We start from the raw sequence: 12,391 nt of genomic DNA, 5'->3' as shown, positions 1-12,391 counted from the left end.
ATAACCAGAGTTGTAAACATGGCCCACTCAGTTTTCTGTGGTTTGATCTATTGTATTGCAGTGCCTTAGATATGAACTTACGTCATCAGACATTCTTCTTTCTATTTTCATAGTATGGAGACTTTTGCGTGTAACTTGTACGTGTTTTGAGTCTTCAAAAAGAGAATTAAAACCTATATTGATGTTTTGCCCCACACACCTTATTTTAATTGAACTAAAGGAGTGGCCTGTAAAAACAACCAGACAGCATCCTTGGGCCTTTTGTTCTCCTCCCTTTCTTTCTGTCTCCCACTCCTCTTGTGTTTAAATTTAATTCTGTCCCCAGCAAAATCTCTCACAAAGTCATCTTGCAGTCATTATTTCCTCTAATGGACTATTCCATGGTGTGTCACCAGCTCATGTGGAACAGACCACAGCCAAATTTCAGAACCAGATGATACTGGTATTTACTAATAAAGCATTTATCCCAATTATTTGAGTTTGATAATGAAGTACAAGTAATGCTTCAGCTCCTGGCATTCTGTTTTTTTTTTGCAGAAGTGTTTTTTAGTAAAGCTTACTGCTGAGCATTCAAGCGAAACAAATAGGTTAATCTAAAAGCTACTTACAACCTTTATGTATTGATTTATTATGCAGCTGTGAATGTAAAAGAACAAATTACATTTTACAGAGTTATTTTGGATAGCTGTCCTGTCATGGGAGTCTCTGCTGACGGTACTTTGGAGTAACTATTTCTGGGGTTTTCCATCCTTTTTCTAGGTGTAGAAAGTCTGCTCTGTCTTCTGAGGAGCTCTTTGTATCTTGGATCATTGGCAGGCCCTAGTATAATTTTCTCCAGCTCAGGCTTTCTTTCAAATACATCTAATAGTTATAAGAGAAGTGATACCACCACCTCCCAGCTCATGAAACCATGAACTTGGTGATATTTATTTGTTTAGTGACTGAGCCTGAAAGTACCTGCAGAGATCAGAATGCAGCTGTGTCAGGACTTATACAAACCTATAGCAAGGTAAAGCTTCTGCTGTTAAAGTTTAAATGGACAATGCAAGGATGAAAAAAGAGAGGATCATCATCCCGCTTTACAAATAGGACACGGGAAGTGGAGGTAGATGCTATTGTATTTATGTCTAGGGAGAGCTTACACATCTGTATGGCCTTCTACAAGCTATTTTATTTAGCATGCTGAATATTTCCCGTACATAATCATTGTTGAGAGTTAAAAATACATTTAGTTCTTAAACGTTTTGGGGGTTTTTTATGTTATAACTTCACTTTCAACATGTGCTTTGAATTATTTGCTTGGGTTTTTTTGTCCAGTTTTTCCAGGTCCATCAGTGGAGAAACTTGCATGTGATCTGTAACACTATCCCTTCACATAGTCTCTTAAAATTAACTCCACGGCAAGGCTCAAAAGCCCACATAGTTCCCTTTTTAATTTAATCAAAATGATGCATATTTGCCCAACACTGTGGAGAATTACATGATGCAGACTGATTAGTCAAACGTGAAGGCAGGCACAGCAGAGACCTTTTGGCCTCTTGAGCTTTTATAAGAACAAGTTGTATTAAGCAAACAGCTGTGTAACATGAGGGGTTTCTTATTGAAAAACAAGAGGGGGTGAGAAAGCTTTTCAATTCCCCCTTTGTGGGTCAGTGTCTCCAGTTTGTGAGTAGGGGACAGACAGATATTTAAAAATAGCTACATTTCAATTGCATTACTTCTGTTTTATTTTTTTAACTTTGCTGTTGATTGGATCGACTCTTCATTCTGTTGTAAGAATGTCATAACTTGACTCTAATGCTTATACAACGCCTTTTGCAATTAGATGATGTAAACTGTAACATATTTAGAAAGGTTCAAATGGTCCCCCTGAGAAGCTAGGCTAGTGAGGAGAGTGAGCTTTGATGGTTTATATTTGTAAGTGGAACATTAGCCATCGTTACGGGATAGGTAGTTTAGGAAATTTTTCATGAGTGTGGAGGGAAATATGAGCAATAGAGAGCATGTTCTGGTTCTAAGTAGCATCGTGAAAGTGGAGTATTCAATTCAAGTGAAATTTGTTTTCCTTATTTGGGCTAATTTGTTTCAGGTTCTATACTGATACATCAAGAGGTTATCACTGGATATAAAGAAAGATAAATCAGCCGCCCAGCCTATAGTCTTCTTTTGGAAGCATAATCATGTTTATTTCTCATTTAAGCTGATTATGCCTTGATAAGTATATAGTCATCATGAGATTTTTATGGACTTTCTGAGAATCACTGTGGATTATACTATTGAGAATTTTTATCTACACCTACAGTGTGTTGAGAACTCATATTGCTTATATGAGCTTGGACCCTGTTTGTAGCTGCACTTCCACTGCTGGCTGACCGCAGGCAAGAGAAATCGTCCCTTTAGGCTTCAGCGTCCTCATCTTTAAACGAGGCGTAAAGGTGTGAATCCCCTCTGAAAGTCGCTTTAATGTCTGCCAACAACAAGTACATGCTTGGAGCCAGTTATTCATTTTGTATACTGATCTATTTGTTTATCAGTGTATTAGCGATGCTTTGTAATGTGAGTGCAGCGGGGTGGGGACACGGTGCTGCTTGCTGCTGCAGGATAACACGGGCACGCAAGAGCGGTGAAACCTCAGCCTGTGAGAGCTAGAGCAGTCTTACAACACTTGGGTGGAAGGCACTGCCAGCTTTGGAGCAAGAGCGACTGCATTTTATCCCTGCCGTCCCGCAAGCTTCTTGGTTGATATGTGTGCAGTGTAATGACAGCTGGGAAGTCCTGTGTGGTCCCTGATTTTATTCCAGGCTGCATGAGGCTGGTTTTACAGTTGTACTGTATTCTCAAGGGATATTGGTATACCGGTGTCCCCATGGCTTAGTTCTTCTGGAGAAGTTGAGCCAGGGCACAAAATCCTATATGGCAGAGGACAGAGGTATAAACGTTGCTTGCTGTACAGCCGGCTGGTAGAGTGCCGTCTCCTGTGAGGAGGTCCCATCCTCTCTGTACGGTCAGGCCAGGTGGGAAGCAAGGGTGGGAAGTGTGCATGGGGAGACCTTGTTCCCACCTGCAGTGCTACTTCCCTCAAAGTCCTACTGACCCGCTCCTTGAAAGACTTGATACGATCATGATTTTAATATCAGGAAGGATTTAGGTTGCATCAACCATCTCCACGTGATCAGGAACGCGTTCCCCCCCGCCACGTTCTGAGCTTCCCGTAAGCCAGGGATTGAAGTTGTGATTATGGTCCATAAAGGCTGTGATACCAGTAGGGGATGACCTGTGCTACCAGACACGTTCCAGGCAGAACCCAGGGCTCCTGCACCCACAGGGGAGACAGTCTGCAGAACAGGCCCTTTCCACATGTGAATTAAAACTACATGCACACTGCTAACAATGCAGCTACGATACTTATTTTGCATTAATCCGAAGCATGAAAGAGAAAAGCCTGCTGCCTGTTAGGAGCCCATCTGCTCTGCATCACTGCGAGCCCTGGCAGCAGTCCCACGTGGCGGTGCTGTGTCTGATGCAGGGGAAGGCGAGCACGTTAGCCCTGCCAGTGCCGGCACGCTGGGGTGGTTTGTGAATGAGTAGGGGTTTTTTGGTGAATCAGTTAAACATCACGAGTTAGCAAATTTGTTCTGTAAAAACAACCTCATCAGGCTCTTACTTTCTAGAACTGTGCATTCCTCACGGCCTCTCGATGTGCTTTAAATGTTGTCAAGAATTGGTGTCTTTTTTGTCGTAGATTTAAAAGACCATTAACTGCTCAGCAAATAGGAAGTAGTGGTGTTAAAATAAACCACAGGTTAGCGGGCATTGCCTGTGAGAGCTGCAGTGTAACCTCTGATGTGAGCGAGAGGCATGCTCTAAAATCAGTGCTGGTTTTGAGTGCACAGTGTAACTGGTGCCAGTCGTGTGGTTCTGCCCTTAGTTTGTATTTTGAAGTTAGGATGGTCTTAAGTCCACTTCTGTTTTGACTGTCCAGGCTATTCTTACTGCTCATGCGTTTGCTTTCCCCTCAATGAGGGCCTGGAGAGATGCAGTTTTTGTGGGTACAGTTTTATTAGGGTTGTACTGTTTGGTGCGTTCACTCCACGTAGTTCCTGCCTTTGGTGGTGTGATGCTGAAGGGATGCTCCGTTTTTAGAGGGCACTTGGGTGACCAGCAGCATATTTCTGTGCTGTGGCAGTTGCTCTCGGTCGCACCAACTCCACAGTAGATATCTTGGCATTTGTAGGGCAGGGACTTGGGCTTTCAGGACAGGGCCTGTGTACTCTAATATGTGTATGTATGTGGTAGATACGTCTGTGCTTTTATGAACATTACCTTTATGTAAATAATAAAACCCAGAGTGCTGAAAGAAGAGATGTGTGACCGTGATTTTTTTTTAATGTGTATGTTGTTTTATTTGTATATTGCGAGCTGCTTCTGCTTTATGTGAATGTGAGTTCCTGGAAGGAGAGCCTTCAAATACTGTGTTTGCATTCAGTTTTGATTCTTAATGTGTTCTTAGATCATCTGTAATTTTCTTTTTATATTAGGATCCACAGGGTAGATATATATTTATTAAACTTAATAGAGCTTAAAGCACTTGCTGAGCTGCATTAAACATGAGATAAAATTGTATCCCTTACATCTGTAAGGGTATAAATTTTTGAAGGTTTTTATTTTTTTTTAATTGTTGAATTAATGCAGAATAATTGCTTTGCTCTGACATAAGCTTATCAAGAGTTAATTTAATATAAATTGATCAAATCTAGGCTATTTAATCTTCTTATGGAAGATATTTTGTTTATGTATTCATAATGCATCCATTGTTTTCGAGAGGAACTCTGCCAGCTGAGTACGTCAGTTAGTGTAAAGCTGTAGTCAGTGCATATGTGTAAACTGGTAAATGAAAAAAAAAAAAAAGAAAAAAAAAAAAAAAAGAGTTTCACTTCATTTTCTGGAAATTAGTTGTTTATCCCAAGCAGTGACCTGTATCACATCTGTACAAACTGTTGTGGAGTCAGTGGCCAACCACCAATGCTGTCTTCATGCACACCTTTCGTATCCCAAGGTGCAGTAACAGAGTTGGCTTTCTGCTGCGACACTCATAAGTGATAAAGACTTTTCTGTGCTGCCTTCCTGTAAATGATAAATAGTTTGTTTGCAGTGTTGCACTTCTGTGTGATGGGCTGGCAGCTGGTACTTTTAGTTGAGAACACACATCTTTAAGCTGATCTCTGCCGCTAATTTCTAAAGACTTAATGTACTAATAGAGAGCATCGCCATAGAAGAAGTCCTTTGTTCTCTGACCCTTCAGTTTGAGGGTCAGCTTACATTTGGAGCCGTGTCCAGAAGCATCGGTACCTTGACCAACACTTTGCTTTTATTTTTAATTATTTCCTCTTGTTTTCCTGCATCCCCGTCTTGCTTTTTCCGTTTTTATAGTAAGATAAAGATGTTTTTAGTTTTCATAAGGATTTTTGGGTGCAGTATTCCTGTGTTCTGTTTGTCTTCCATGGGTAGCCTGTGGAGTATTTTTGATGAGCACAAAGTCATCTTTTGTTATCTTGTCCAAACCAAACTTAGTTTATCCTTTATTTTATTTTGCCTGGAAAGAAATATGTAGACAATCCGGTGGCTGAGAATAATTATGAAACATCTAACTTGTTCTTCATAAGACAAGATGCTGTCAACTACAGCGCAAAGCTTGCTGAGTTGCTGAAGGTATTGAGAGCAAGGTGAGACTCCATGTATTAATTCAGACTGTTTCCTTATCAGGTCCAAGATTCTGTGCAAGACAGCAGTCTGTCTACTGATGAGTTAGAGGGAAATGGAAAATTGTATCATGTACTTTGCCAACAGTATTTTTGTGTGCATGAGGCCCAACCAAATTTCTTCTGATCTTTGTAAATAGGTAGTAGTCGTTTGTTGCAAAAGAGGGGTATTTCCAGGCTGCAAACTGGGTGTGAATACCGTATGATTGTTTTTAGAGACAGCCATTTCAACTTGCACTGAAATTTTTGCAGAGGAATGCCCTCATGTAACAACCCTTCTTTCTAATGACAGACTGTAGGATTCTTAGGAACTGGAATTCCAGCAGAGAAAGCATTTGTGGCAGCATTAGGTGTTGAAGCTTATGGAGTTTTGAATCCGCCAAAAAAAGAAAAAAAAAAACCAGAACTGAAAAAAGTAACAGACTGTGTTTGATTACCAGGCTATAAACCTTAGCATGCAGTGCTTAAACATGGAGGAACAAATTTTCTAACAGGCTGGTGCTATTGTGGAAAGATGGATTTGAGCCAAACTCCCAGATTTGAAACCCCATGAACTTCAGTAGGCCCAGGCCAATCCTTGGCTTAGGTTCACCTCAAACATTGCAAGCACAGAAAAGGTATTTGAACATTCACAGTAGCAACTGGAGATCCAAAAGGGGGAGGGTTCATGCATAATCTGTGCATTGTTTGCACACACAAGGGGCATATCGGTGCCAATATGAACATTTGTCCCCTTGATCATGAGAACATTTTTAGATCATCTTTGAAAACACGCTCCAGCATAACATGAAGGGAATGTTTCTGGCATGTATCCTCAGTACTTGAATCTGTTACTAACTAATCTCTTTAGTGGGAAGAGCTTCATATGGCTTCTCTAATTTTACCCAAATAATTAATGTCTTGTACATCGTCCTCATCTCTGTGGGCTTCTCTGACAGCCCTTTCCTGTAATGACAGCTGACATCAGGTTCCTGGGTCGCATGGAGGATGCCTGCTCAAAGGACAACTGGCTTATTACAGGTTTAAGCAATACTGCCTTCTGAATGGGGACTGTAGTGGGTAGATTTCAACAAATTATCAATTATACCCAGACTGACTGGAGAGATTTGTGTGCTGGTTTTAATAAGCATCCTACTCATTTATTTGCTTTCTCTTTTGCAGCAGAGTAAACTCTGATTTCCTCCGAATTGTGCAGCTGCTGTAAATGGTAATAAGACAGCAGCGTCAGTCACAGTAGGGCTCTGATTGAGACAGGCATCCTGCACTTGCTGTATCTGAGGGTTGTGTCTGGCGCTGGAGAGGGGAAAAGTTTAACATGAAAATGAACTACATGCAATTACCAGTTTATGGGGAAGCTCATAAGGGATCCAGCTGGTGGTGACACTGGGTTGTTAAAACTGTTCTTTTGAAGAAACTAGAAGAAACGAAAAAAAATGCACATGCGCACTCTTCAGTTAGCAGAAGTTGTCAGAGCATCCTAGAGTATTTCTTATTAATATGAATATATTAATCACCAACTTTTACATCAAATGTTCTTTGTATGTGTTTCCTGTGGAGAAACCTAAATGAGCATTTATCACCAAGGTAGCAGCACCACTGTAAAAGATGCAGGAACACACGGAGATAGGAATATTTCATGGTTCTGTGACAGAGCTATCATCAGAGCTTGCCACCTCCTTGAACTGAGCTGTCTGTATGACACTGAGTTGTGATTTATGCCAGTTTGCTTGACTGCAACGGGGGACCTGCCAAGGTCCATCACGTGAGCAGCTGCAGCAAACTGTAGATGATATTAAAGCAGGTAGGTGATTTTGCAATTCCATGCTGTACAACTCCAGCTTGTCCTGACTTCACCGTTTTCCATCTCTCTGCACTTTTTTAGAATTATCTGGGAAAAGCTAAATGCTGTAAGTCGAGGTCTGGAAATGAAGATGGTTTTTTGAGCAGTTAGCACAAAAATAAAAAGGTGTAACACTGTATCCAGATTGCCATCCTTGAACAGGAGAGCTCTCCAAAGAGAGAAAGCTCTTCGTGGCATGCATGCCATACTGTGGGCAGACAGAGGCTGCAAGGACTTGGGAGTATTACGCCGTTCCTTTTTCCAAAGCTAGCATTTACCTGTGCTGCGTGGCCGCATTGGTTGCATACAAATCTCCCAGCGGGTTGTTTCCCAGTTTACTCTCCCAGATAGGCTCTACGCACCTGGCGGCACCAGTATTATTAACTTAAAAGCTTCAACAGTGATACAAGCCCTGGTATGCTGTGTCTCTGGACTCCCTCTTATCCCAGGGAGTGCACTGACAGGCTTCTTTGAGCTAAATTGAAAGCTTTGTCCTTAGTCTGTTCAACTATAATTCTTCCTCTTTCTAATATAATTTGGTCGTAAACTTCTGATAATACACGAGATACAAACTGCTTGTTCGTTATCAAAATCTGCACTAGATTGTTAGAGCTCTACAAGGTTAACACATGCACGACGGACTGTTGAAACAAGCTGCTGAGAGAGCTGTGTCCTAATATCTATGTACCAAACATTTCTCTGACTCATATCCCCACATACCCCATACCCCCTGCAGTGATTTTGTAAGTCAGGGCAGAACTTAGACTACTATTTGTTGTCTGCTACATATTTCTAAGACAATGCCAAACAAAAAGCTAAATATAAAAGCTATGACTTTGTTGTCAGGGGTTCCAGACATGCCAAAGGAACATGTGTCAGCACTTTTAGGCTTAGCGGCCATGTAATTGTGAAGTACACTTATTTTTATAGATGCTCTTGGATGATCAAAACTGAGACATTTCTATTAGCTGTTTGAGTTACGTTTACTGTCACTGCTTTTTGATTATTAGTGTCACTTCAAGAATTTGTATTGGAATGGGGGAAAAAAAATGCACAGAAACTCTTCTTTTGTTTATGTGTATGACAAAGCTATTGTGTCCAAAGAGAAAAATGCTTTTAATGGTTTGATTTGGTTTGTATGCTCATATGGACAGCCACTGGGTCCTGCACATATATTCTGTCTTTATTTGCTTCGTCATGTATTGCCTTCGTTTGTGAATCAGTTTGCCTCCTGCCTAATGATATTTTGTTTCTCTAAATTGTGTGATTAGTTGAGGGGATGGGGAAATAGACTGTGACTTTGGATATAGAAAATGAGACAGAGGGGCAGACTGTCTGATGCAAGGAAGGGAACTGTGTTTGAACCTCAGATCCAGCCTACGTCATAGGGTCAGTGTAACTGAGCTGGGGAAATATGGTGGTATGATTTTTCCCAGCTCACACTGGAATCATACATCTATATTAATATATGGCCCAGTGCTCTGAATTGAAGCATCTTCGGGAATTGCTCCCAGGCTTGCTAACTTCTTCACCATCTGAGATATACCTTGGATATACACCAAATGACACAGTCTGACCTTCTGTCGACAAGGATGGCTTTCCTCCAGAAGCAGTTATCTTTAGTATACCTTAAGAATAAAATGCTACTGCCTAGTCCCTTATCTAAAATACTGATCTTTAAACTGTTTTGTAGTGATTTTATTCCCATTCATGGGTGGAGGTAAATATTTTCAGTTAAAGTAATTCTAAAATTAATGTTTGGCAGTAGGATTATTTCAGAACTTAATTTTTGGACAGAGACTTTTAAGTAAGTCTGGTGAGGGAGACTTGGAATGTATTCCACATGATTTCTTTGATTTAGTACAGACAGAGTATGGTATCTTATACTGCTGTAAACTTGGCTAGCTATATCACAGTAAAGACTTAGGCTTCTATAGTGTCAGTTATTGAAAGATATCCACCTTAAACATGTAGGTTTGCTCATGGCCATGTGTCGTCAGCACTGGTGGCTGTCATTTAGTTGGCTAGCAGCTGTTCCACTGTGTTTCTTTTGCCCACTGTCACTTTTGCGGCTGTATCTAGCCCTGAAGCATTGTGGATCTGGGCCAGTGATTCATTTTTAGTCTGTGTTACTAATGTGCAAGATTTTATAGTCATGTGTTAGCAATTGAGCTGTAGATGCTAAAATCCATTCTGTTAGTTCTTTGGTGATAAACAATAGGATGCTAGGTGATATCTTGTACCCTGCCATCACTGATCTGAACCTATCTTAGTAATCACTGCCTTCTGTTTTGTACAAGAAGAATGGAAAGATTAACCTGTGACTGCCTTGCTACCTTTGTTTTTTAATAAAGACCTCCCCCAACTTACTGTAGGAGCATCAGCTCAGTGCTCCCTCCATCCTGTCCTCTCTTGAGAAGACTTGGTTGCTGTCATCCCTTTTTAATGCTGTGTCTGTGGGGTGAGGTTCTGAGGTTTGTAGTCAGCTTATGCCGATCAGCAGGGTCCAGCCATGGACCTCGCATGGACTCCTGTTGCCATGTGGTGAGTCAGATCATATCACTGATCTGGCTGAAAATTAACTTTAAAAAGATGCTGACATGTCAGGTTTTGATCAACTCTGAAAGGGCCCCACCACAAGTGCTGCTGTGACATATCCTGTATCTCATCACCAAGGAGAAAAGCTTAGTTGTATGTATTCTTCACCATCAGTGCAGCCCTGACTATGTGAGGTGGTGTTATGGTGAGAGCGTTCTGGATAGCCACAAGAGCACAGGGAAAGAGGAGCAGCCGTCAGGGAAATGATGCATGTTGCTTTATCCACAGTTCTGGTAGAGTGGAGCGAGCAGATCAAGTCAAAAAGCTATGCTTGCTGTCATTGTCTTCTCTGCCTCCAGACATTTGACCCTGGGTTGGAAGTTGGTCTTGGGCCAACTGAGAAAAGAGCCTTCACTGTTGTGACTCAGAGTCAGCTTCGCTGAAATCATTAGTTAAGCCAGCACATAACCGATGTGAGACCAGGATCAAGAGTTTTTCTTCGTTTTTTTTCCCTTAAATGGGCTAATGGCATTTAGCTTATGAACTTACTGTCATCTTACTTGGTAGTAAATGGAATTAAATTTATGTACTAAACATCAGTTGCTCTCCCTGACTTTTCCAGGACGAATCCTCGACTTGAAGACTGGAACAGTGAAGAAAGAGGGTCAGCAGTCCTCAATGAGAATGTGCATGGGATCAAGGCGCTCTTTCATTTGCAGGATGAGGTACACATTTACCTTTTATTCCTGTGATGGTTCCAGTCCCATCTCAGATTAGACTTCAGACATTTTGTTGCACTAATTTGACCTTGCTATAAAAAATAAAGCTGTAATGACACGCTCCCATTAAGCATTTCCAGAATGCTTGCTTTTGGAACTGAAGTAAAACTGCAACCTGTCTTCCTTTATGATTAATGACAAAACAGCACCTCATTTATGTGTTGCAGTTATTTTTATCAGTGTAGCGTGTAGGATGCTTTCCCCAGAGAACTTCATGACAACTTCACCCCTGGAATGTAAGCCATTGTCTCTTCTAGTCAAATTATTCGAATCAGTACTTTGGGAACAAAGCTTTCGTAAGTGTAATGAAAGCCCAACTCTGTGTATTTTTTCAGCAAACCAATAATATTAAAAGAATCTTGAAGACAAACAGGAATTCAGTTGCAAACTTGCCAGCTATGTAGGAATTAACCTAAGCCTGGTATGAATTAACCAGATGTCAGCTGGTTGGTGCTAGATAAATGAGTAATTGTTAGAGGGTTTTTGTTTTGCAATTTTCCAGCTTCTCCTGCATTGCTTGGGCTTCTTTAAAGAGATCTGCCTGCCCAGTGCTTCTGACTAGGGCTTGCAGGCACTTCTGTTGTTGTAGTGCTAACGGGATAAAATGCCTGTTGCTATTGCAATAAATTTCTTTCTGTGTGGTTAGGGGGGGAAAGTACATAATTGCATCTGCAGCCTATATCCAATATATGTGTTGAAAACAGATGATGCAAAATGTGTTATGGAATGAAACACACAAAGCAAAATATTTGACACATTAAACCAGATCCCTGTACTTCAGTTATGTGGTGGAATTCTTCCAGTCATGTGAGGAAGCTGAAGGTATGGCTCCTGGGTGCCTTTGTACGGGGTTTATATACTTCATACCTGCAAAATTAGACTTCAAAGCTGTAGCTCCTTTTACCCCCTTAACTGCGGGGAAAGAAATACAGCCTGGCAGAGAGACACTTGGAACATTGCTTTCTCTCCCTCCAAGCTGCACATAGTGGTCATGTGAGGAAGGCTTTTTTGTGCAAAGAAAACAAGGCCTAATGTCCTGTTTACAGTTGTTCCCCAGCTTTTAAAACAACATTTCAGATTGCAGTTATTTCCTAGCACCCTGATTCTGTAAACTCCAGTGCATGAGAGTAATTTTATACATGCCAGTAGCCCCATTGTTTTTGTAATTCTAAATTCATTCCTTCTCCTTGGCAGTGACTGGTATTAAAAAAAAAAGAAGAAAGAAAGAAAGAAATAATAATAATTAAAAAAAACCTTGTGGGAAGATCAAGCCTCAAATAATTTGAACTTTCCTTATGATTACTTTTTTCATTGTTATTGTTCTTTTTTCCATTGAAAATGAACTGGTTTTACCCTTCAAACTGTTTACTTAGCTTTAAATGGATTGTTAAAATGATACAGTTAGGCATAGTTAGAAATATCACAAAATATACATGAACAAGTGTTAAAGTTAATTGACAGTGCAAATAGTCTGT

General features: G+C 40.7%; 1 protein-coding gene across 5 annotated transcripts in view; it reads left to right on the top strand.

The window, feature by feature from the left end:
* Positions 1–12,391, top strand: part of ARNT2 (aryl hydrocarbon receptor nuclear translocator 2) — a 109,878-nt gene that overhangs the window by 50,123 nt on the left and 47,364 nt on the right. For all 5 annotated transcript variants that reach the window (XM_087744221.1, XM_087744218.1, XM_087744217.1 and 2 more), the window contains one exon: positions 10,760–10,862. In XM_087744221.1, coding sequence (XP_087600347.1) covers positions 10,760–10,862 — 103 coding nt within the window. The remainder of the gene's footprint in view (positions 1–10,759; positions 10,863–12,391) is intronic.

Source organism: Nipponia nippon, unplaced genomic scaffold, assembly GCF_047370975.1.
Source record: "Nipponia nippon isolate SJK-2023a ecotype South Korea unplaced genomic scaffold, ASM4737097v1 scaffold_9, whole genome shotgun sequence".
In the NCBI taxonomy this organism is placed as follows: Eukaryota; Metazoa; Chordata; class Aves; order Pelecaniformes; family Threskiornithidae; genus Nipponia; species Nipponia nippon.
Note: the sequence above shows the minus strand (reverse complement) of the source record. Positions and strands in the feature narration are given on the sequence as shown.